This window comes from Pleurodeles waltl, chromosome 2_1 (genome assembly GCF_031143425.1).
Source record: "Pleurodeles waltl isolate 20211129_DDA chromosome 2_1, aPleWal1.hap1.20221129, whole genome shotgun sequence".
Taxonomy (NCBI): Eukaryota; Metazoa; Chordata; class Amphibia; order Caudata; family Salamandridae; genus Pleurodeles; species Pleurodeles waltl.
In genome coordinates, this window is record NC_090438.1 from 806,396,963 (window position 1) to 806,421,178 (window position 24,216).

Below are 24,216 nucleotides of genomic sequence, written 5' to 3' on the forward strand. Positions count from 1 at the left end.
CATTTTACTTGATAAAGAATCCTTCTTCTTGGTTATCACACAAGACCACATTTTCAATACTTGAGTTCAGGAAATGTGCTGTAGAAGCTCCTTTTATACTTGATTTAATAAACTGTAATGTTGCTCCATCTATACTACGAATCTAGGACACATTTAGTGTTTACACGATTACTGACTTGCCTCTTAGTTGACTAATGGCATTGCCATTGGAGGAGAGCCATGAATGTTTCTAAAAGCTATCACTGTTATAAATGTAAATATAAGCAGGGATCTCATCTGATGTGCTGAATTGAAATGCCTTCGCAAGTTAAAAAAAAAAAAAATCACTTTTTGGAATGTTTAAGAGATTGTATCATATTTCTACATTATATTTGTTGCATGATATACATGCAATATGATTTAGTGACTCAGCCGGTGCACAGACTCTTAAGAGCCGAGCCTGACCCATGGCTCAGCTTGGCCTATAATTTGTTCTGCACCCTCATCTATTTGCATATCTAGCTTAGTAAAGGCGCCCATCAGTTACTTGGTAAAATGATTTGCAAAAGGTAAGCACCAGAAACATGGAGTTTTGCAAACACACAACAATTTGACAACTCTACCATCAAGGTTTCTTGTAGAGAGAAAAGAAGAGTGCATGCAGTGAAAATGCACTTAAAATGAGTAATCGAAGGGCAGGAACTCCAGACAATTGTATTGTAGGTGAACATAGTCAGGTATCCAGTGAGAACTACTGGGGCCACAAGGGACAGGCAGGGGTGTAAATTCAGCATTGGTGTTTGGGTTGTGACACCCCTCAATTGCATTCTTGGTATGGTAGCACGGCCTGTGGCCTGCTATGGCTGTTTGTGTTTTTTTTAATCACTCATTTCACTAAGTAGTTTTAACGTGTTAATTTTTTGAATCAAGATCTTAAACCTATATGCAGTGACAGCTTTATTAAAAGTGTAGTAAATCTGCACCCATAAACGTACTCTTTAAATGGGTGCAAAGGTACTATTTTTTTTTAAACCCACAAATATTAACAGAATTAGGCTTGGAATGCTGCATTAGAATCAAGTTTCTAGGCATATCACTGACAATCAAACATCCAAAATATGATGGGATGAAAGCTTGCAAATAGTCTAACCAGTGGCAATCACTTAGGTTACCATACCAACCTCCTATTTTTCATCCATTGTGCCACTCTAGACAGAAGCCAACCTAATGCAAATCAATACTAACCTTGATCCTCAGGGAAACAGTCCATCTTGAACCTTGGTCATCTCACTCCTCCACCCTGCAGTTCAGTGCTTTTTTTTAGTTGGGAATTTTGAGATTCACACTCCCTGAATCTCACTGGCTAAGCTGCGCCCATGAGAACACGCGAAAGTATGTCTACGGTTTGACTAACTTCCCCTGTGTTATTGGTCTTGGTAGAACAATGCTGGTTTATAATCAACCAAACGGTTGAGCTGTAAGTTAACAACTGTACTCGCTCCACAGTTCACACAAACTGCACAAAAAGATTTATAACTTGTTTCTATGAGGTAACAAACGTACAAGAAATAATGACAACAAATCTAATGAACACTTGTCCCGGTGGTTTTCCAGCACAAAACAGATTGCCCATTCTGGTTTAAAAAAATGTTTATATATGACATGGTCTCCAATAAAGCTTGTAACTGTCCACAGTGGGTTGTTAATATTGATAAAAACAGTAATTTTAACTTGCAATCAATTGGGGGTGGCTGGGAGAAACTGATGTGAGAGTTTAACTGGGGAGCTAATAAGGGTCAAGTAGGATTTGGAGGTTTCGAATCTCCAAATCATTTGACCACACGATGACCGCGAAGGGAGTGAAAGTGCTTTAGTAAGAGTCGGTGGAAGGCATCTAGTGAAAGCGCAGAGCCCATTCATATCTTTAGTCCTGGGTCAGGGATTGCTGTGGAAGGGCAGAAGGGAAAGGCACACATGCTTACAGAAATGGCATGCCTTACCGAAAAGATCAAAGTTACTGATGTCCATTTTGTTAGAAATCCAAGACAGCCTGAGGACTAACGAGCATTAGGTCATCCCAGCAACGTTTGTCTCATTCATGGGACAGGTTTCTGGGCAGAAGAAAAAACATGCTCTATTTTCCCAGCCCTGGCTTCAGGAGGCTGACGAACGGTCTAAATATTTATTAATATAATACAGGTATCCATTCAAGAATACATTTTAACTGCTCTTTTATGTTGAAGAAGTTGCTATTTTAACATACTTGGTTTGATTTATGTCTGTAATAAGATGAACACAAGTTAAAACCAAAATTCCCATGTTGGCCCGACTTATAGGTAGTGTCGCTAGCTCACTCATTGGTAATGTTTGCCATTTAATCCTTGTCAATATTTTACTGCTCTTTTACTGTGTACAGGTACTGTATGAAAGAACCAATGAAAGAACCTGAAGTAAAGTTCGCACTGGTTCAATGAATATGGAAAGGGGAGCTCATCATGGACGTCATTTAGGGGTCGCAGTTGTGACCCCTGGCTTGCCCCTTGCAACACCTGGACTTGCCTTTGCGCCCCCTGGTCTCAGAGGGGGCAAAATCTGTGCCAGGAACACTAGGGCAGCTCCACTTTCCTTCTTTTTTGTCAACATTTTGTTACACTAATAGTGAATAATATTTCATTACTCACCATTAGTGTAATAAAGAATAAATTACAATTTGCCACAATATGAGCCTTCCTGTTAGTGTTTAAGTGGGAGCTAGTGTGTGGTGAATTGACATTCATGGAGTTGATGTCTAACTTTCTTTAACGAAAAGTAATCTAATAACATTTACAGCTCACAGACTACTAACAGAGGGGTCTTGGGATTCTGGCAGTTGCTGGAGCTGCAACTCTACAATAAGCAATATATGTACATTTTTGGGGGTTAACCTTTGTATTAGCTGCCCAACAACAAGTAGAGCTCGCCATTAATGCACACATTCACTCAGCAGAGCCCACTTTTCACTCAGCCCCTTCCTCGAGTAAAAAGTGTATGCAGATTATAAAACACACTAGAACCTATGTTTAGGGTCGAGCCTGCGAGAGCATGCTTACCAATTGTTGGAATGTGTGGCACTCTTCTTTACAGCCTCGTAATTCGTCACTGCAGGCCTAGAATAATTTTTGTTGCTCTTTGTGGAGCAGGGACCAAGCACTGATTGATTCAACTTAATCAGTGCCCGTCCGCTGCTCCCTATGTGATAGAGGTACTATTTTGTTTGAACTCGCCATTGCTGCTCACATTTACTCAGCGAAGCCCACTTTCCATGAACAAACGAGACTGAAAAATCAGAGGGCTCCAATATCCAGAATACTGGAAGCTGGACAACGCAATATAGTGGGCCCAGTACTTGTTCAGGAATCAGAACCATGAGGTCCGACACACGAACTAACTCCGCCTTTCAACGTTCGGACTATGCCTCAAGCTCTCCATCCATACAATCATTAGATAAACTTCGAAAATGTGGCTGAACATCTGTCAAAATAATATAGGGTTAATTCCCCTAAAGTCCTGATGCTTAGTGTAAGGAAATGCCTCCTTGGCATGGTTGCCCCCTGACTTTTTGCCTTTGCTGATGCTATGTTTACAATTGAAAGTGTGCTGAGGCCTGCTAACCAGGCCCCAGCACCAGTGTTCTTTCCCTAACCTGTACTTTTGTATCCACAATTGGCAGACCCTGGCATCCAGATAAGTCCCTTGTAACTGGTACTTCTAGTACCAAGGGCCCTGATGCCAAGGAAGGTCTCTAAGGGCTGCAGCATGTCTTATGCCACCCTGGAGACCTCTCACTCAGCACAGACACACTGCTCTCCAGCTTGTGTGTGCTAGTGAGGACAAAACGAGTAAGTCGACATGGCACTCCCCTCAGGGTGCCATGCCAGCCTCTCACTGCCTATGCAGTATAGGTAAGACACCCCTCTAGCAGGCCTTACAGCCCTAAGGCAGGGTGCACTATACCATAGGTGAGGGTACCAGTGCATGAGCATGGTACCCCTACAGTGTCTAAACAAAACCTTAGACATTGTAAGTGCAGGGTAGCCATAAGAGTATATGGTCTGGGAGTTTGTCAAACACGAACTCCACAGCACCATAATGGCTACACTGAAAACTGGGAAGTTTGGTATCAAACTTCTCAGCACAATAAATGCACACTGATGCCAGTGTACATTTTATTGTAAAATACACCCCAGAGGGCACCTTAGAGGTGCCCCCTGAAACTTAACCGACCATCTGTGTAGGCTGACTAGTTTTAGCAGCCTGCCACAAACCGAGACATGTTGCTGGCCCCATGGGGAGAGTGCCTTTGTCACTCTGAGGCCAGTAACAAAGCCTGCACTGGGTGGAGATGCTAACACCTCCCCCAGGCAGGAATTGTCACACCTGGCGGTGAGCCTCAAAGGCTCACCTCCTTTGTGCCAACCCAGCAGGACACTCCAGCTAGTGGAGTTGCCCGCCCCCTCCGGCCAGGCCCCACTTTTGGCGGCAAGGCCGGAGAAAATAATGAGAAAAACAAGGAGGAGTCACTGGCCAGTCAGGACAGCCCCTAAGGTGTCCTGAGCTGAAGTGACTCTAACTTTTAGAAATCCTCCATCTTGCAGATGGAGGATTCCCCCAATAGGGTTAGGATTGTGACCCCCTCCCCTTGGGAGGAGGCACAAAGAGGGTGTACCCACCCTCAGGGCTAGTAGCCATTGGCTACTAACCCCCCAGACCTAAACACGCCCTTAAATTTAGTATTTAAGGGCTACCCTGAACCCTAGAAAATTAGATTCCTGCAACTACAAGAAGAAGGACTGCCCAGCTGAAAACCCCTGCAGCGGAAGACCAGAAGACGACAACTGCCTTGGCTCCAGAAACTCACCGGCCTGTCTCCTGCCTTCCAAAGATCCTGCTCCAGCGACGCCTTCCAAAGGGACCAGCGACCTCGACATCCTCTGAGGACTGCCCCTGCTTCGAAAAGACAAGAAACTCCCGAGGACAGCGGACCTGCTCCAAGAAAAGCTGCAACTTTGTTTCCAGCAACTTTAAAGAACCCTGCAAGCTCCCCGCAAGAAGCGTGAGACTTGCAACACTGCACCCGGCGACCCCGACTCGGCTGGTGGCGATCCAACACCTCAGGAGGGACCCCAGGACTACTCTGATACTGTGAGTACCAAAACCTGTCCCCCCTGAGCCCCCACAGCGCCGCCTGCAGAGGGAATCCCGAGGCTTCCCCTGACCGCGACTCTTTGAACCTAAAGTCCCGACGCCTGGGAGAGACCCTGCACCCGCAGCCCCCAGGACCTGAAGGACCGGACTTTCACTGGAGAAGTGACCCCCAGGAGTCCCTCTCCCTTGCCCAAGAGGAGGTTTCCCCGAAGAATCCCCCCCTTGCCTGCCTGCAGCGCTGAAGAGATCCCGAGATCTCTCATAGACTAACATTGAAAACCCGACGCTTGTTTCTACACTGCACCCGGCCGCCCCCGCGCTGCTGAGGGTGAAATTTCTGTGTGGACTTGTGTCCCCCCCGGTGCCCTACAAAACCCCCCTGGTCTGCCCTCCGAAGACGCGGGTACTTACCTGCAAGCAGACCGGAACCGGGGCACCCCCTTCTCTCCATTCTAGCCTATGTGTTTTGGGCACCACTTTGAACTCTGCACCTGACCGGCCCTGAGCTGCTGGTGTGGTGACTTTGGGGTTGCTCTGAACCCCCAACGGTGGGCTACCTTGGACCAAGAACTAAGCCCTGTAAGTGTCTTACTTACCTGGTTAACCTAACAAATACTTACCTCCCCTAGGAACTGTGAAAATTGCACTGTGTCCACTTTTGAAACAGCTATTTGTGAATAACTTGAAAAGTATGCATGCAATTTTGATGATTTGAAGTTCCTAAAGTACTTACCTGCAATACCTTTCGAATGAGATATTACATGTAGAATTTGAACCTGTGGTTCTTAAAATAAACTAAGAAAAGATATTTTTCTATATAAAAACCTATTGTCTGGATTTGTCTCTGAGTGTGTGTACCTCATTTATTGTCTATGTGTATGTACAACAAATGCTTAACACTACTCCTTGGATAAGCCTACTGCTCGACCACACTACCACAAAATAGAGCATTAGTATTATCTCTTTTTGCCACTATCTTACCTCTAAGGGGAACCCTAGGACTCTGTGCATGCTATACCTTACTTTGAAATAGCACATACAGAGCCAACTTCCTACATTGGTGGATCAGCGGTGGGGTACAAGACTTTGCATTTGCTGGACTACTCAGCCAATACCTGATCACACGACAAATTCCAAAATTGTCATTAGAAATTGATTTTTGCAATTTGAAATTTTTCTAAATTCTTAAAAGTCCTGCTAGGGCCTTGTGTGTTAAGTCCCTGTTTAGCATTGTCTTTTAGAGTTTAAAAGTTTGTTAAAAGTTTGAAATTAGATTCTAGAAACAGTTTTAGATTCTTTAAAAAGTCTTCCAACTCTTAGCAAAATAATGTCTGATACAGAGATGAATGTGGTGGAACTCGACACCACACCTTACCTCCATCTTAAGATGAGGGAGCTAAGGTCTCTCTGTAATATCAAAAAAATAACCATTGGCTCCAGACCTACCAAAATTCAGCTCCAGGAGCTGTTGGCAGAGTTTGAAAAAGCCAACCCCTCTGATGATGACCTCACAGAGGAAGAAATTAGTGACTTGGAGGCCAATGTCCCTCCTCCAGTCCTAAATAGGGAGAACAGGACCCCTCAAGTCCTGTCTCCAACTGTGTTAGTCAGAAATAGTGAGTCCCTCACAGGAGGGTCCCACATTTCTGAAATCACTGAGGATGCTCTCAGTGAAGATGACCTCCTGTTAGCCAGGATGGCCAAAAGATTGGCTTTAGAGAGACAGCTCCTAGCCATAGAAAGGGAAAGACAAGAGATGGGCCTAGGACCCATCAATGGTGGCAGCAATATAAATAGGGTCAGAGATTCTCCTGACATGTTAAAAATCCCCAAAGGGATTGTGACAAAATTTGAAGATGGTGATGACATCACCAAGTGGTTCACAGCTTTTGAGAGGGCTTGTGTAACCAGAAAAGTGAACAGATCTCACTGGGGTGCTCTCCTTTGGGAAATGTTCACTGGAAAGTGTAGGGATAGACTCCTCACACTCTCTGGAAAAGATGCAGAATCTTATGACCTCATGAAGGGTACCCTGATTGAGGGCTTTGGATTCTCCACTGAGGAGTACAGGATTAGGTTCAGGGGGGCTCAAAAATCCTCGAGCCAGACCTGGGTTGACTTTGTTGACTACTCAGTGAAAACACTAGATGGTTGGATTCAAGGCAGTGGTGTAAGTAATTATGATGGGCTGTACAATTTATTTGTGAAAGAACACCTGTTAAGTAATTGTTTCAATGATAAACTGCATCAGCATCTGGTAGACCTAGGACCAATTTCTCCCCAAGAATTGGGAAAGAAGGCGGACCATTGGGTCAAGACAAGGGTGTCCAAGACTTCAACAGGGGGTGACCAAAAGAAAGGGGTCACAAAGACTCCCCAGGGGAAGGGTGATGAGACAACCAAAACTAAAAATAGTAAAGAGTCTTCTACAGGCCCCCAAAAACCTGCACAGGAGGGTGGGCCCCGAGCCTCTTCACAAAACAATGGGTACAAGGGTAAAAACTTTGATCCCAAAAAGGCCTGGTGTCATAGCTGTAAACAGCATGGACACCAAACTGGAGACAAGGCCTGTCCCAAGAAAGGTTCCACTCCAAACTCCCATCCAGGTAACACTGGTATGGCTAGTCTCCAAGTGGGATCAACAGTGTGCCCAGAGCAAATCAGGGTCCACACTGAAGCTATTCTAGTTTCTGAGGGTGGGGTGGATTTAGCCACACTAGCTGTCTGGCCGCCTAACATGCAAAAATACAGACAGCAACTCTTAATTAATGGGACTAGAATAGAGGGCCTGAGGGATACAGGTGCCAGTGTCACCATGGTGACAGAGAAACTGGTTTCCCCTGGCCAATACCTGACTGGAAAAACTTACACAGTCACCAACGCTGACAATCAGAGAAAAGTACATCCCATGGCAATGGTTACTTTAGAATGGGGAGGGGTCAATGGCCTGAAACAGGTGGTGGTCTCCTCAAATATCCCAGTGGACTGTCTGCTTGGAAATGACCTGGAGTCCTCAGCATGGGCTGAGGTAGAACTAAAAACCCATGCAGCAATGCTGGGTATCCCTGAACTGGTGTGTGTGAAAACAAGAGCACAATGCAAGGCACAGGGTGAACAAGTAGAGCTGGAGTCTGGAAGAATGGCCCATCCTACCAAGAGGAAAGGAAAGTCAGTTGGGAAACCAACTGCAACACAGCAAAAGAAAGGGAACCTCTCTTCTCAGGAAGAAGTTCTGCCCTCTGAGGGAACTGAGCCTTTGGAGCTTGAACCTTATCAGGTTGAGCTCTTAGGCCCAGGGGGACCCTCAAGGGAGGAGCTGTGTAAGGGACAAGAAACCTGTCCCTCTCTTGAAGGCCTTAGGCAGCAAGCTGCTGAAGAGTCCAAAGGCAAGAAAAATGGAACACATAGGGTCTATTGGGAAGATGGACTCCTGTACACTGAGGCCAGAGACCCCAAACCTGGTGCCACTAGGAGAGTGGTAGTGCCTCAGCTGTTCAGGAAGTTCATCCTAACATTGGCCCATGACATTCCCCTTGCTGGACATTTGGGACAAACCAAGACGTGGGAGAGGTTAGTCAACCACTTCTACTGGCCCAATATGTCCAACATGGTTAAGGAGTTTTGCTCTCCTGCCCCACCTGTCAAGCCAGTGGTAAGACAGGTGGGCATCCAAAGGCCCCCCTCATTCCACTTCCAGTGGTGGGGGTTCCCTTTGAAAGAGTGGGTGTGGACATAGTTGGTCCACTAGAACCTCCCACAGCCTCAGGAAATATGTATATCCTGGTAGTAGTGGATCATGCTACCAGGTATCCTGAAGCTATTCCCCTTAGGTCGACTACTGCCCCTGCAGTAGCCAAGGCCCTCATTGGTATCTTTACCAGAGTGGGTTTCCCTAAGGAGGTGGTGTCTGACAGAGGTACCAACTTCATGTCAGCATACCTAAAGCACATGTGGAATGAGTGTGGGGTGACTTATAAATTCACTACACCATACCATCCCCAAACTAATGGCTTAGTTGAGAGATTCAACAAGACATTAAAGGGCATGATCATGGGGCTCCCAGAAAAACTCAAAAGGAGATGGGATGTCCTCTTGCCATGTCTGCTTTTCGCTTACAGAGAGGTGCCACAGAAGGGAGTAGGATTCTCACCCTTTGAACTTCTGTTTGGTCATCCTGTGAGGGGACCACTTGCCCTTGTTAAAGAAGGCTGGGAGAGACCTCTCCATGAGCCTAAACAGGACATAGTGGACTATGTACTTGGCCTTCGCTCTAGAATGGCAGAGTACATGGAAAAGGCAACCAAAAACCTTGAGGCCAGCCAACAGCTCCAGAAGTTTTGGTATGACCAAAAGGCTGCACTGGTTGAGTTCCAACCAGGGCAGAAAGTCTGGGTTCTGGAGCCTGTGGCTCCCAGGGCACTCCAGGACAAATGGAGTGGCCCTTACCCAGTACTAGAAAGGAAGAGTCAGGTCACCTACCTGGTGGACCTGGGCACAAGCAGGAGCCCCAAGAGGGTGATCCATGTGAACCGCCTTAAGCTCTTCCATGACAGGGCTGATGTAAATCTGTTGATGGTAACAGATGAGGATCAGGAGGCAGAGAGTGAACCTCTCCCTGATCTTCTGTCGTCAGACCCAAAAGATGGCTCAGTAGATGGAGTGATCTACTCAGACACCCTCTCTGGCCAACAGCAAGCTGATTGTAGGAGAGTCCTACAACAGTTTCCTGAACTCTTCTCCTTAACCCCGGGTCAGACACACCTGTGTACCCATGATGTGGACACAGGAGACAGCATGCCTGTCAAGAACAAAATCTTTAGACAGTCTGACCATGTTAAGGAAAGCATCAAGGTGGAAGTCCACAAGATGCTGGAATTGGGAGTAATTGAGCGCTCTGACAGCCCCTGGGCTAGCCCAGTGGTCTTAGTCCCCAAACCTCACACCAAAGATGGAAAGAAAGAGATGAGGTTTTGTGTGGACTACAGAGGGCTCAATTCTGTCACCAAGACAGATGCTCATCCAATTCCTAGAGCTGATGAGCTCATAGATAAATTAGGTGCTGCCAAATTCTTAAGTACCTTTGACTTGACAGCAGGGTACTGGCAAATAAAAATGGCACCTGGAGCAAAAGAGAAAACAGCATTCTCCACACCTGATGGGCATTATCAGTTTACTGTTATGCCCTTTGGTTTAAAGAATGCCCCTGCCACCTTCCAAAGGTTGGTGAATCAAGTCCTTGCTGGCTTGGAGGCCTTTAGCACAGCTTATCTTGATGATATTGCTGTCTTTAGCTCCACCTGGCAGGATCACCTGGTCCACCTGAAGAAGGTTTTGAAGGCTCTGCAATCTGCAGGCCTCTCTATCAAGGCATCCAAATGCCAGATAGGGCAGGGAACTGTGGTTTACTTGGGCCACCTTGTAGGTGGAGGCCAAGTTCAGCCACTCCAACCCAAGATCCAGACTATTCTGGACTGGGTAGCTCCAAAAACCCAGACTCAAGTCAGGGCATTCCTTGGCTTGACTGGGTATTACAGGAGGTTTGTGAAGGGATATGGATCCATTGTGACAGCCCTCACTGAACTCACCTCCAAGAAAATGCCCAAGAAAGTAAACTGGACTGTGGAATGCCAACAGGCCTTTGACACCCTGAAACAGGCAATGTGCTCAGCACCAGTTCTAAAAGCTCCAGATTATTCTAAGCAGTTCATTGTGCAGACTGATGCCTCTGAACATGGGATAGGGGCAGTTTTGTCCCAAACAAATGATGATGGCCTTGACCAGCCTGTTGCTTTCATTAGCAGGAGGTTACTCCCCAGGGAGCAGCGTTGGAGTGCCATTGAGAGGGAGGCCTTTGCTGTGGTTTGGTCCCTGAAGAAGCTGAGACCATACCTCTTTGGGACTCACTTCCTAGTTCAAACTGACCACAGACCTCTCAAATGGCTGATGCAAATGAAAGGTGAAAATCCTAAACTGTTGAGGTGGTCCATCTCCCTACAGGGAATTGACTTTATAGTGGAACACAGACCTGGGACTGCCCATGCCAATGCAGATGGCCTTTCCAGGTTCTTCCACTTAGAAAATGAAGACTCTCTTGGGAAAGGTTAGTCTCATCCTCTTTCGTTTGGGGGGGGGGGTTGTGTAAGGAAATGCCTCCTTGGCATGGTTGCCCCCTGACTTTTTGCCTTTGCTGATGCTATGTTTACAATTGAAAGTGTGCTGAGGCCTGCTAACCAGGCCCCAGCACCAGTGTTCTTTCCCTAACCTGTACTTTTGTATCCACAATTGGCAGACCCTGGCATCCAGATAAGTCCCTTGTAACTGGTACTTCTAGTACCAAGGGCCCTGATGCCAAGGAAGGTCTCTAAGGGCTGCAGCATGTCTTATGCCACCCTGGAGACCTCTCACTCAGCACAGACACACTGCTCGCCAGCTTGTGTGTGCTAGTGAGGACAAAACGAGTAAGTCGACATGGCACTCCCCTCAGGGTGCCATGCCAGCCTCTCACTGCCTATGCAGTATAGGTAAGACACCCCTCTAGCAGGCCTTACAGCCCTAAGGCAGGGTGCACTATACCATAGGTGAGGGTACCAGTGCATGAGCATGGTACCCCTACAGTGTCTAAACAAAACCTTAGACATTGTAAGTGCAGGGTAGCCATAAGAGTATATGGTCTGGGAGTTTGTCAAACACGAACTCCACAGCACCATAATGGCTACACTGAAAACTGGGAAGTTTGGTATCAAACTTCTCAGCACAATAAATGCACACTGATGCCAGTGTACATTTTATTGTAAAATACACCCCAGAGGGCACCTTAGAGGTGCCCCCTGAAACTTAACCGACCATCTGTGTAGGCTGACTAGTTTTAGCAGCCTGCCACAAACCGAGACATGTTGCTGGCCCCATGGGGAGAGTGCCTTTGTCACTCTGAGGCCAGTAACAAAGCCTGCACTGGGTGGAGATGCTAACACCTCCCCCAGGCAGGAATTGTCACACCTGGCGGTGAGCCTCAAAGGCTCACCTCCTTTGTGCCAACCCAGCAGGACACTCCAGCTAGTGGAGTTGCCCGCCCCCTCCGGCCAGGCCCCACTTTTGGCGGCAAGGCCGGAGAAAATAATGAGAAAAACAAGGAGGAGTCACTGGCCAGTCAGGACAGCCCCTAAGGTGTCCTGAGCTGAAGTGACTCTAACTTTTAGAAATCCTCCATCTTGCAGATGGAGGATTCACCCAATAGGGTTAGGATTGTGACCCCCTCCCCTTGGGAGGAGGCACAAAGAGGGTGTACCCACCCTCAGGGCTAGTAGCCATTGGCTACTAACCCCCCAGACCTAAACACGCCCTTAAATTTAGTATTTAAGGGCTACCCTGAACCCTAGAAAATTAGATTCCTGCAACTACAAGAAGAAGGACTGCCCAGCTGAAAACCCCTGCAGCGGAAGACCAGAAGACGACAACTGCCTTGGCTCCAGAAACTCACCGGCCTGTCTCCTGCCTTCCAAAGATCCTGCTCCAGCGACGCCTTCCAAAGGGACCAGCGACCTCGACATCCTCTGAGGACTGCCCCTGCTTCGAAAAGACAAGAAACTCCCGAGGACAGCGGACCTGCTCCAAGAAAAGCTGCAACTTTGTTTCCAGCAACTTTAAAGAACCCTGCAAGCTCCCCGCAAGAAGCGTGAGACTTGCAACACTGCACCCGGCGACCCCGACTCGGCTGGTGGCGATCCAACACCTCAGGAGGGACCCCAGGACTACTCTGATACTGTGAGTACCAAAACCCGTCCCCCCTGAGCCCCCACAGCGCCGCCTGCAGAGGGAATCCCGAGGCTTCCCCTGACCGCGACTCTTTGAACCTAAAGTCCCGACGCCTGGGAGAGACCCTGCACCCGCAGCCCCCAGGACCTGAAGGACCGGACTTTCACTGGAGAAGTGACCCCCAGGAGTCCCTCTCCCTTGCCCAAGAGGAGGTTTCCCCGAGGAATCCCCCCCTTGCCTGCCTGCAGCGCTGAAGAGATCCCGAGATCTCTCATAGACTAACATTGAAAACCCGACGCTTGTTTCTACACTGCACCCGGCCGCCCCCGCGCTGCTGAGGGTGAAATTTCTGTGTGGACTTGTGTCCCCCCCGGTGCCCTACAAAACCCCCCTGGTCTGCCCTCCGAAGACGCGGGTACTTACCTGCAAGCAGACCGGAACCGGGGCACCCCCTTCTCTCCATTCTAGCCTATGTGTTTTGGGCACCACTTTGAACTCTGCACCTGACCGGCCCTGACCTGCTGGTGTGGTGACTTTGGGGTTGCTCTGAACCCCCAACGGTGGGCTACCTTGGACCAAGAACTAAGCCCTGTAAGTGTCTTACTTACCTGGTTAACCTAACAAATACTTACCTCCCCTAGGAACTGTGAAAATTGCACTAAGTGTCCACTTTTGAAACAGCTATTTGTGAATAACTTGAAAAGTATGCATGCAATTTTGATGATTTGAAGTTCCTAAAGTACTTACCTGCAATACCTTTCGAATGAGATATTACATGTAGAATTTGAACCTGTGGTTCTTAAAATAAACTAAGAAAAGATATTTTTCTATATAAAAACCTATTGGCTGGATTTGTCTCTGAGTGTGTGTACCTCATTTATTGTCTATGTGTATGTACAACAAATGCTTAACACTACTCCTTGGATAAGCCTACTGCTCGACCACACTACCACAAAATAGAGCATTAGTATTATCTCTTTTTGCCACTATCTTACCTCTAAGGGGAACCCTTGGACTCTGTGCATGCTATACCTTACTTTGAAATAGCACATACAGAGCCAACTTCCTACACTTAGCAAGTTACGTTTGCTAATGTAATCATAAACTTGTGAGAAGCAGAGCATCAAAAGACCCTCAGTCTTGGAAATGCATGAGCGCACAGCTTTCTCAGCAGGTTGGGCCTGAGTTAGCACATTTTCTATAAAAGTATAGATATCTCGCCCTGGAAACATTTTGCGCTACTGCCGTTTTGATAAAAATCAACCAAAAACTTAGTTTACTGGAAAGCCCTTTCCTCCAGCTCTCTGCTAGATGGAAGCAGCTCAACAAAATATGTGCTGGTTCAAATCGAAAAAAAAGTAGCTGAAGTTTAGTACCTACTTTAATGACACTAAAATTCTGTTAAAATATATTCCCTTTGTAGATTACCCACATTTTGACACAGAAAACTAGGTATGTGAGGAATTAAACTGATGTTCCAAAATAGGGTGCCTACCTCTCCAGTCTGATTAAGACAGGACAGTGGCTCAGCCCCTTCCTCCAGTAAAAAGTCTATGCAGATTACAAAACACACAAACGTATTTTTAGGGTTGAGCCTGTAAGAGCATGCTTACCATTTGTTGCCTTGCATGGCACTCTCCTTTACATCCTCGTAATTCGTCACTGCAGCTTAGAATAATTTCCGTTTGCTCTTTGTGGAGCAGGGAGCAAGCACTTAATCAGTGCCCATCAGCTGCTCCCTATGTGATAGAGGTACTATTTTGTCCTTTTTAACTTTTAGTGGCATGCAAACAGAAGGTATGAGGCTGACAAAAATGTGCCGAGCAGAACAAAATAAACTGGAAAGATTTACTCTCTATACTTAGCTTTCTTTTATTCTGCCAGGTCGTCTCTTCTCACTTTGCACTCATGTTTTCTTTTGTATTTGCTTGTGGGCGCTGCTCTCAAAAGAGGAGGATTATCTTGTTCTAAATATTGCAAAGCAACATTGTTTCTTTCTTATGTGTAATTTCTGAAATGATGCTTTAGCACATTATCGTGCAGTACACCCCAAACCACCCCACCATTGTAATCCGTCCCACTCCAATCCACCCCATCACATTCCACACCAATTCACCCCACTCAATCCAATCCAACCCACTCCAATGGAAATCTCTCACCATAATCCAATTCACTCCAATCCACCCCACTTCAATCCTCCCAGCCCACCCCATTCCAGTCCAATCCAATCCACCCTCACTCCCGTCCAGTCCAATCCAATCCACCCTCACTCCCGTCCAGTCCAATCCAATCCACCCTCACTCCCGTCCAATCCAATCCACCCTCACTCCCGTCCAGTCCAGTCCAATCCAATCCACCCTCACTCCCGTCCAGTCCAATCCAATCCAATCCACCCTCACTCCCGTCCAGTCCAATCCAATCCAATCCACCCTCACTCCCGTCCAGTCCAATCCAATCCACCCTCACTCCCGTCCAATCCAATCCACCCTCACTCCCGTCCAATCCAATCCACCCTCACTCCCGTCCAATCCAATCCACCCTCACTCCCGTCCAATCCAATCCACCCTCACTCCCGTCCAATCCAATCCACCCTCACTCCCGTCCAATCCAATCCACCCTCACTCCCGTCCAATCCAATCCACCCTCACTCCCGTCCCGTCCAATCCACCCTCACTCCCGTCCAATCCACCCTCACTCCCGTCCAATCCACCCTCACTCCCGTCCAATCCACCCTCACTCCAATCCAATCCACCCTCACTCCAATCCAATCCAATCCACCCTCACTCCAATCCAATCCACCCTCACTCCAATCCAATCCACCCTCACTCCAATCCAATCCACCCTCACTCCCGTCCAGTCCAATCCACCCTCACTCCCGTCCAATCCAATCCAATCTCACTCCCGTCCAATCCAATCCAACCTCACCTCACTCCTGTCCAATCCAACCTCACCTCACTCCCGTCCAATCCAACCTCACCTCACTCCCGTCCAATCCAATCCAACCTCACTCCCGTCCAATCCAATCCAACCTCACTCCCGTCCAATCCAATCCAACCTCACTCCCGTCCAATCCAATCCAACCTCACTCCCGTCCAATCCAATCCAACCTCACTCCCGTCCAATCCAATCCAACCTCACTCCCGTCCAATCCAATCCAACCTCACTCCCGTCCAATCCAATCCAACCTCACTCCCGTCCAATCCAATCCAACCCCACTCCCGTCCAATCCAATCCAACCCCACTCCCGTCCAATCCAATCCAACCCCACTCCCGTCCAATCCAATCCAACCCCACTTCCGTCCAATCCAATCCAACTCCACTCCCGTCCAATCCAATCCAACCCCACTCCCGTCCAATCCAACCCCACTCCCGTCCAATCCAATCCCCTCCCATCCCCTCCACTTCCCTCCCATCTTCTCCTCTCCCCACCCTACCCCACTCCCTTCGCTCCCGTCCCGTCCGCCCCCCTTCCCTTCGCTCCCGTCCGCTCCTCTCCACTTCGCTCCCGTCCCCTCCCCTTCCCTTCGCTACCATCCCCTCCCCTTCGCTCCCGTCCCCTCCCCTTCGCTCCCGTCCCCTCCCCTCCACTGCAATCCAATCTACTCCACTCCATTCTACCCCAGTTGTAGGGAAGTGTCCCTTTTGGCATGGTTGCCCCCCCCCCACACTTTTTGCTCGCTATGGATGATGACTTGACAGAGTGTGCTGGGATCCTGCTAACCAGGCCACAGCACATGTTCTTTCCCTAAATTGTACCGTTGTTCCCACAATTGGCACACCCCTGGCACACAGCTAAATCCCTTGTAAAATGTGCCCATGGCACCAAGGGCCATGTGGCCAGGGAAGGTCTCCAAGGGCTGTAGAATGTATTATCACCCTAGGGGACCCCTAACCAAGCACATGCACACTGCCATTGCGGTCTGTGAGTGTTGGTACGGAGAAAAAGACAAAGTCGACATGGCATCCCTCTCAGGGTGCCATGCCCTCAAACCACTGCTGAGGCATAGGCAAGTCACCCCTCTAGCAGGCCTTAAAGCCCTAAGGCAGGGTGCACTATACCACAGGTGGAGGCATAGCTGCATGAGCAATATGCCCCTACAGTGCCTGAGTCCATTCTTAGACATTGTAAGTACAGTGTGGCCATATAAAGTACAGTACATGGTCTGGGAGTTTGTCAATATTAACTCCACAGCCCCATGATGGCTTCACTGAAGTCTGGAAAGTTTGGTATCAAACTTCCAGCACAATAAACCCACACTGATGGCAGTGTTGATGTATTGAAAAATGCACGCAGAGGGCATCCCCCTGTATTTTAGCCAAACTACTAGTGCAGGACTGATCGGTCTGTGCCAGCCTGCCACTTTCAGACAAGTTTTTGATCACATGGGGTGAGAGCCTTTGTACTCTCTACAGCCAGAAACCAAGCCTGCACTGGGCGGAGATGTTTCACACCTTCCCCTGCAGGAACTGTAACACCTGGCAATGAGCCACAAAGGCTCAGGCCTCATGTTACAATGCCCCAGGGCACTCCAGCTAGTGGAGATGCCCTTCCACTGGACAAAGCCTACTTTTGGCAGCAAGTCTGGCAGGAAAATTAGGAAAAACAAGGAGGAGTGAGCACTTCAGCTGGGGCCACCCCGAGGGTGTCCAGAGCTGAAGTGACCCCCTCCCTACAGAATCCTCCATCTTGGTTTGGAGCACAGGGACCAATGGGATTAGGAGTGTGCCCCCCCCCCTCAAAAAAGGGAGTGGGCACAGGAAGGGTGTAGCCACCCTCGAGGACAGTAGTCTTTGGCTACTGCCCTCTGATCCTTGTAACATCCCTAAATCTAGTATTTAGGGGCACCCCTGAACCTAGCTCACCAGATTCTTGGCAACCTCAAGAACACAACCAGAAGAAAGAAGGAGGTCTGCTAAGCTGACCCTCAGCAGAGAAGACTGAAGACACCAACTGATTTGGCCCAAGCCCTAACCGCCCGTCTCCAACTTCTGAAGCCCCTGCTACAAAAAGGCGACGCATGCAGCAGGACCAGCGACCTCTTAAAAGCCTCAAGAAGACTGTCTGCACACCAGAGGACCAAGATCTCCCATGGATAAAGGCCCTGCCCAGAAAGAAACTCCACCAAATGACTCTAGAACTACCCCAGATCCAAGAGCCCTGCCCACTCTGCACCCGACGCCCACGGCCCGTGTCCAGGTGTCACAAGGAGTAGAGCTGGTCCCCAGGCAATTCTGACCTAGTGTCCACCCTGGTTTGACCCCCTACTGTACACCATGACATCTGCAGACTAAATCCAGGGAACGTGTCCCCCCACCCCCGACATCCGGTGCAGCAACGTCCAGCAGGTGGCCCTCCTCACTGTCAAGTCTGTGTTTTCTCCAAACCGACCCCCTGGACCCAGCCTACTTGTGACCCATGGGGTACCCCTACTGAGCCTGATGCTAAGTTTGCAGCCTGCAACTAGCTGACCCTGTGCCACTGAGGGTGTGTGTGAAGTGCCTTCTAAACTTCCCCGGTCTGCCCTATGAAAACACAGGTACTTACCTGCAAGCAGGCCCAATTCGGAGTACCCCAGTCTCCATAGGAACCCATTTTAAATCTTGCAACAACTGACATCTGCACCCGGCTGGCCCGTATTGCTGGTGGTGGGTGTTTGGGATTACCATGAACCCCAACCTGTGGACATCCTTACCCCCGGAGACTGGAATTGTAAGTCTTGTACTTACCTTGAACTGTACTAACAGTTTCTGAAAATTGTACAGTGTCAACATTTAAAATAGATATTTGCTATTTTATTGAAAACTGTTTTGCTTGCCAAATTGAAACTAAGTGGTGTTGATACATATGCTTGCTACTTACTTGCAAAAATACTTACCTGCAAACTGAATCTTGTGGTTCTAGAAATAAAGTAACAAGAAATATTTTTGGTATATAAAAACTATTGGCCTGGAGTTAGTCATTGAGTGTGTGTACAAAAAATGCTTTGCACTACCATCTGATAAGCCTAACGCGCGAGCAACAGACCACGAAAGATAGCATTAGTATTATCTACTTTAGCCTCTGTTAAACCTATAGGGACAAAGACAAAAGAGGGTCCCTGACGCGAATGTAGTAGCTCAACAAGTGAAATGTAAGCTAAATCTGTGAGAAAGACTAGAAGCTACTCTAAAATACCACTTTATAGATAACACTACAAAAATCACGCTATAAAGAAGTTCATCTTATAATGTATGTCAACAGTTATTTAAAGGCTGTATGTCCAATCCAGGGATACATCAGTATCCTAGCCTTCACTTCAACAAATCTCATTTCATAGAGTCATAGAATTATTTCATCAATATTTTATTACATAATACCAAATACATTATAAAAAAGCCAATACATTAAGTCAGTCATACCACATTCACACAACAATATATACAGCAATATACAGAGATAGTAAAAAAAATAATATATATATATATATATATATATATATATATATATATACACACACCAAGGCCTACGCACGTTTTGGTAATCCTCTCATTGGGAGGCCACCTTCATCAGGGCCGTTCCCAACCTTGTGTTCAAATGTGGATACAAACGCCATAGAAAGCACATATGTATTAAATGGAGTGCCAATTTCTTGATATATGCCACATCAGGAGAAGATATCTATAGGGATCTCTAGAAACACATTGTCATATAGAATAGACAATCTTCCAAAGGGAGGGAGAGAGACCGCTTTACGTACACCATATCGTCCACGTTAATGTTTGAAATATTAGGTTACCTCTATTGATAGATGGCTTATTATGGAGAGAAACTTTTTGAAACCAATGATTTTATAATTTATAACCGACACGCCGGCCAAGCGTCAGCTGTATTGATCTGGAAACAAGATGAATGGACACAAGACTTCCTGGTAAACGCATTTTCCTTGTGAACCCCTGGACTCTGTGCACACTATCTCTCATTTTGATATAGTATGTAGAAAGCCAGCTTCCTACACCACTCCAATCCAATCCAATCCACCCCACCCCATTCCATTCCAATCCAATCCAATGCACCCCACTCAATCCATTTCATACCACTCCAATTTACCCCACCTACATGCAAACCACCCCACGCTAAACTCCACTCCGCTCCACCTCACTCCACATCAAATCCACCCCAATGCAATCCAGTCAACTCCAATCCACCCCACGCCATTCAATTCACCCCACCTCAATGCATTCCACTCCACGCTAACTCCACCCCACATTTCATTCCACCCCACTCCAATCTAATCCACCCCATCTAGTATACCCCACTCCACCCCAGTCCAATCCAATCCACTCCACTCTACCCCAATCTAATCCACCCCTGTTCAGTCTACCACTCAATCCAATTCATCCAGCCCGCCACACTTCAATCCACCCTATCCCAACCCACTCTAATTCAATCTACACCACCACAGTCCAATCCACCTCCTCCAAATCCAATCCACCCTACTCCACTCTAATTCACCCCACTCCAAACCACCCTGCTCTAATGTAGTCTATCCCACCCCAATACAATCCACCTCACCCCAGTCCTATCACTTCAATATAATCCACCCACAGCAAACCAATCTAATCCACCCCTTTCCAATCCACCCCATCCAGTCCAATCCACCCCATTCCATCCAACCCATTGTACTCCAAAACCAATCCCTCCCATCTAATCAAATCCTCTCCACCTCACTCCACCCCATGACACTGTAGTCAACACTCTCTGCCACTGAACCACTTGAACTCTACTTCCCTCTACTCAACTCTACTCCCCCTACTCCACTCTAGGACATTCTACTCCGACAAATCCAATCTACAACACCCTACTCCCCCCCCCCACTCCATTCTAGGACACTCTACACCACTAACTTTTAGCCACACTGAACAACAGCCACACTTGTGTCCACATGGCGAAAACAAATTGCCAAAGCCAACAGCTCTTGTACAGACAAGAAGACCTACCAGCTTCGCCAATGCTTGTTTGCATTTAAAACTCAGACGAGTAAAGTAGCAAATGAAGAAAATTAGTTTCTTTAAATTATTACCTTTAAAAAATAAATTCTTTTGAGGTGTGCTTGACAAGTGCTTACCCATATCTACTTTCTTGGATGGGTGAGAACACGCTCACAGTCGACACTGCAGTTCAAATGACAAATCCAGAAGTATATGACACATTTAACCTTATTTAACAGTTTCTGTCACCCAGTTACAATTCACTCTAGTTTTGAGTGCCTAGCCGTCATCCCTTTGAACTGTTGAATCCCACACATTTACTATTAGGCGACATGAAGTCATGACACATACTTTCGAACAATGTATTCATATGTTAATACTTCTAATTAGATTAGAACTAGGCATCCACTCTGCACAACCAGTCAGCATACACACAGGCAAACAACCAATTAAAACCTTAGTGTTATTAAAGGTCTTTGTACATTTCTTCTCAATAAATATGTGGGTTGGCTCCAAGAACAGCTACATTGCCAGAGGCAGCATAACAAAACAACACTCATGACCAACACAGCCCTCCTATGTTTAGGTAATAGTGTCGACGAGAGGAGAAGACTCAATCAGCATTACGCTTAAATGTGGTGATCATCCCAAAGGCACCCTGTAATGTTTGTCCTGTGACATGATGTGTAAACCCAGAACCTGTCTATGGCGAACAGCGTTCGCAGAAATGTGCATCTGTAAGATAGATATGCTTCTAGGGGTTAGTTTTTGCACCATCACAACACAAGAGTCCTGCTCAATGGTTGGAAACTATTGCATAGCTGCATCATGTTGACTACTCTGCTTGTCCTTATGTTCCAGAGCCCACAATGCAATACTGCAGCATTTCAGTCTAATGGACTTTGTGGTTAAGATTATGAAGACCCAGTAAAAGGATACAGATAAGCACGACAACTGACGAAACAAACGTCTTGTGATCATTCCTGTCAAGTAAAGATACCTGTCAAGTAAGGATACCGGAAGCAAAGCAGCTTGTTCTGCAGAGCTAGGGTTCTAAGTTGACAGATATGAAACGTGCAAGACGGAGCCTGGAGAGCCTTGGGAAAGCACTTATACAAAGCAGGTCTGCGGGTAGGACTGCTAAAAGGAGCGATGATTAAACCGTCAATAGGTCAAGGACAATAACGTATATAAAAAAATAGCACAAGTGAGTGTGACGTTGTTTGGTAAAGCAGTACAATTGTCGACAGTGAGAGTCAAAGCCAGAGAGTCACAAAATTGTCTTCCCTTTAAACTATTACCTTAAAACGTATAAAATTGCATACACAGAGTAAGGTGCTACCTTCAGAGACAAGCATGAGTACATTTGGAATGCGTTACCGTCTGAAAACAAGAGCAGCCAGTTATACTTGTGAGGGGGTAGCCAATGTGTTGAGCATCATCACCACAGCTCCTCAAACACTAAAGCCCAAGCAGAAATGCTTAGTTGAAAGTTGTCATGTATTCGCAGCGACGAGAAAGGACCTAGAGACTTTCAAGAGCCGAATGTTTTGGTTTAAAAATATATAAGTTGCCAATAATTACCTCCTCTCCTGGATAAATGCAGTGCCTTATTCCTGTTCGTCGGGACTTTGCGCTACACTTGCAGAGGGGTCCATCATTCATCTGCCAAAGAAAATACAACCTAAGTTTTATTTTCTTCAGACAGAAAAAGGCAGATTGAAGACACGTGTCTGCCCTGTCAGAAGACATACACATTTCACAAAATAAAGAATACATTTATTGTAAGTTCAGTTTAGTGAAATCACTACAATGAAATGAAGTGACTTAAATCCTTGAGTAGAACCTCACAGTGTTACTAAAAAGAATTCTCAAATGACAGAATCCGTGAATAATATGAACAAATGCTTCATCAGTGTTCTGTTGCCTTTAGCCTCTGGTGCACGGACTACGAATGGCACAAATAAACATTCCTAGATTTCTGTTGTCTCAGAGGGCAGTCTTCAGAATGGTGACTAAGGCAAAACACACCCTAAAAACATCAACTGCTGCCAAGACACAGCTTTGTACTGAAGTGAAAGAGGTCAATTTATAAGTGAACGTGAACATTTTAGCCGCCTTTTCGTGTTTTTCAACATACAAGAATTAGCTCAGAAGCAGCAAAAGATACAACAGGGACAATGACATGTATTACATACTATAGGTATAGACACAGGTATACAAGTGTATATACATAGTACGTTACATACTGGAAGTATGCTGCTTTGTATTGTCAAAGATTTCTCAGTGGTAAAACGTTTTTTACTGGCTGGACCGAGATTCTTAAGATCACAAGTTCAAAACTGTGAATATTGACCTTTAGTGTATATGAAATAAAACGCCCTTATTACATCTGGCAACCAACACTGTTGGTATGGCTTGTGGCTATTGCTCAAGCTATGCTTTCTTCTATACTTTCTTGAATTAGTGTAGTGGGTACCTTTAAGAATACTAGTTACTGACCTCCAATTTTGCTACTTTAAACGGATGAGACTGACATGCTGCTCATTATCTGCCATCTAGTGGTTCGTTCTAGAAATGTGAGGGTGTGAAAGGGTTAGACAGGGGCTACTGGGTCACAACCGTGGAGGATGGAGTATTGCCTCCGGTGCTTAGGCTTAGGGTGACTCAAGGTAGCAAGGGTGAACAGTTCAAGGTGTCTCAAGAACATGGTTTCAGTGGGTTGTGGTGGTGTGAGGTTTGAGACACCAAGTGGATGTGCAGCCTAATGCTTTTTTTTAAGCAAAAAAGAGATGCACCTTACAACTATAAGTCAATATTGTACAAAAGAGATTTGAAGGATGTAAGGAAATGCCTCCTTGGCATGGTTACCCCCTGACTTTTTGCCTTTGCTGATGCTAAGTTTTGATTTGAAAGTGTGCTGAGGCCTGCTAACCAGGCCCCAGCACCAGTGTTCTTTCCCTAACCTGTACTTTTGTTTTCACAATTGGCACACCCTGGCATCCAGGTAAGTCCCTTGTAACTGGTACCCCTGGTACCAAGGGCCTTGATGCCAGGGAAAGTCTCTAAGGGCTGCAGCATGTCTTATGCCACCCTGGAGACCCCTCACTCAGCACAGACACACTGCTTGCCAGCTTGTGTGTGCTGGTGAGAACAAAACGAGTAAGTCGACATGGCACTCCCCTCAGGGTGCAATGCCAGCCTCTCACTGCCTATGCAGGTATAGATAAGTCACCCATCTAGCAGGCCTTACAGCCCTAAGGCAGGGTGCACTATACCATAGGTGAGGGCACCAGTGCATGTGCACTGTGCCCCTACAGTGTCTAAGCAATA

At 46.9% G+C, this 24,216-nt stretch overlaps 1 protein-coding gene across 4 annotated transcripts in view; it reads right to left on the minus strand.

The window, feature by feature from the left end:
• Positions 1-24,216, minus strand: part of DROSHA (drosha ribonuclease III) — a 608,989-nt gene that overhangs the window by 370,713 nt on the left and 214,060 nt on the right. For all 4 annotated transcript variants that reach the window (XM_069218569.1, XM_069218578.1, XM_069218550.1 and 1 more), the window contains exon 7: positions 22,468-22,548. In XM_069218569.1, the coding sequence (XP_069074670.1) occupies positions 22,468-22,548 (81 nt within the window). The remainder of the gene's footprint in view (positions 1-22,467; positions 22,549-24,216) is intronic.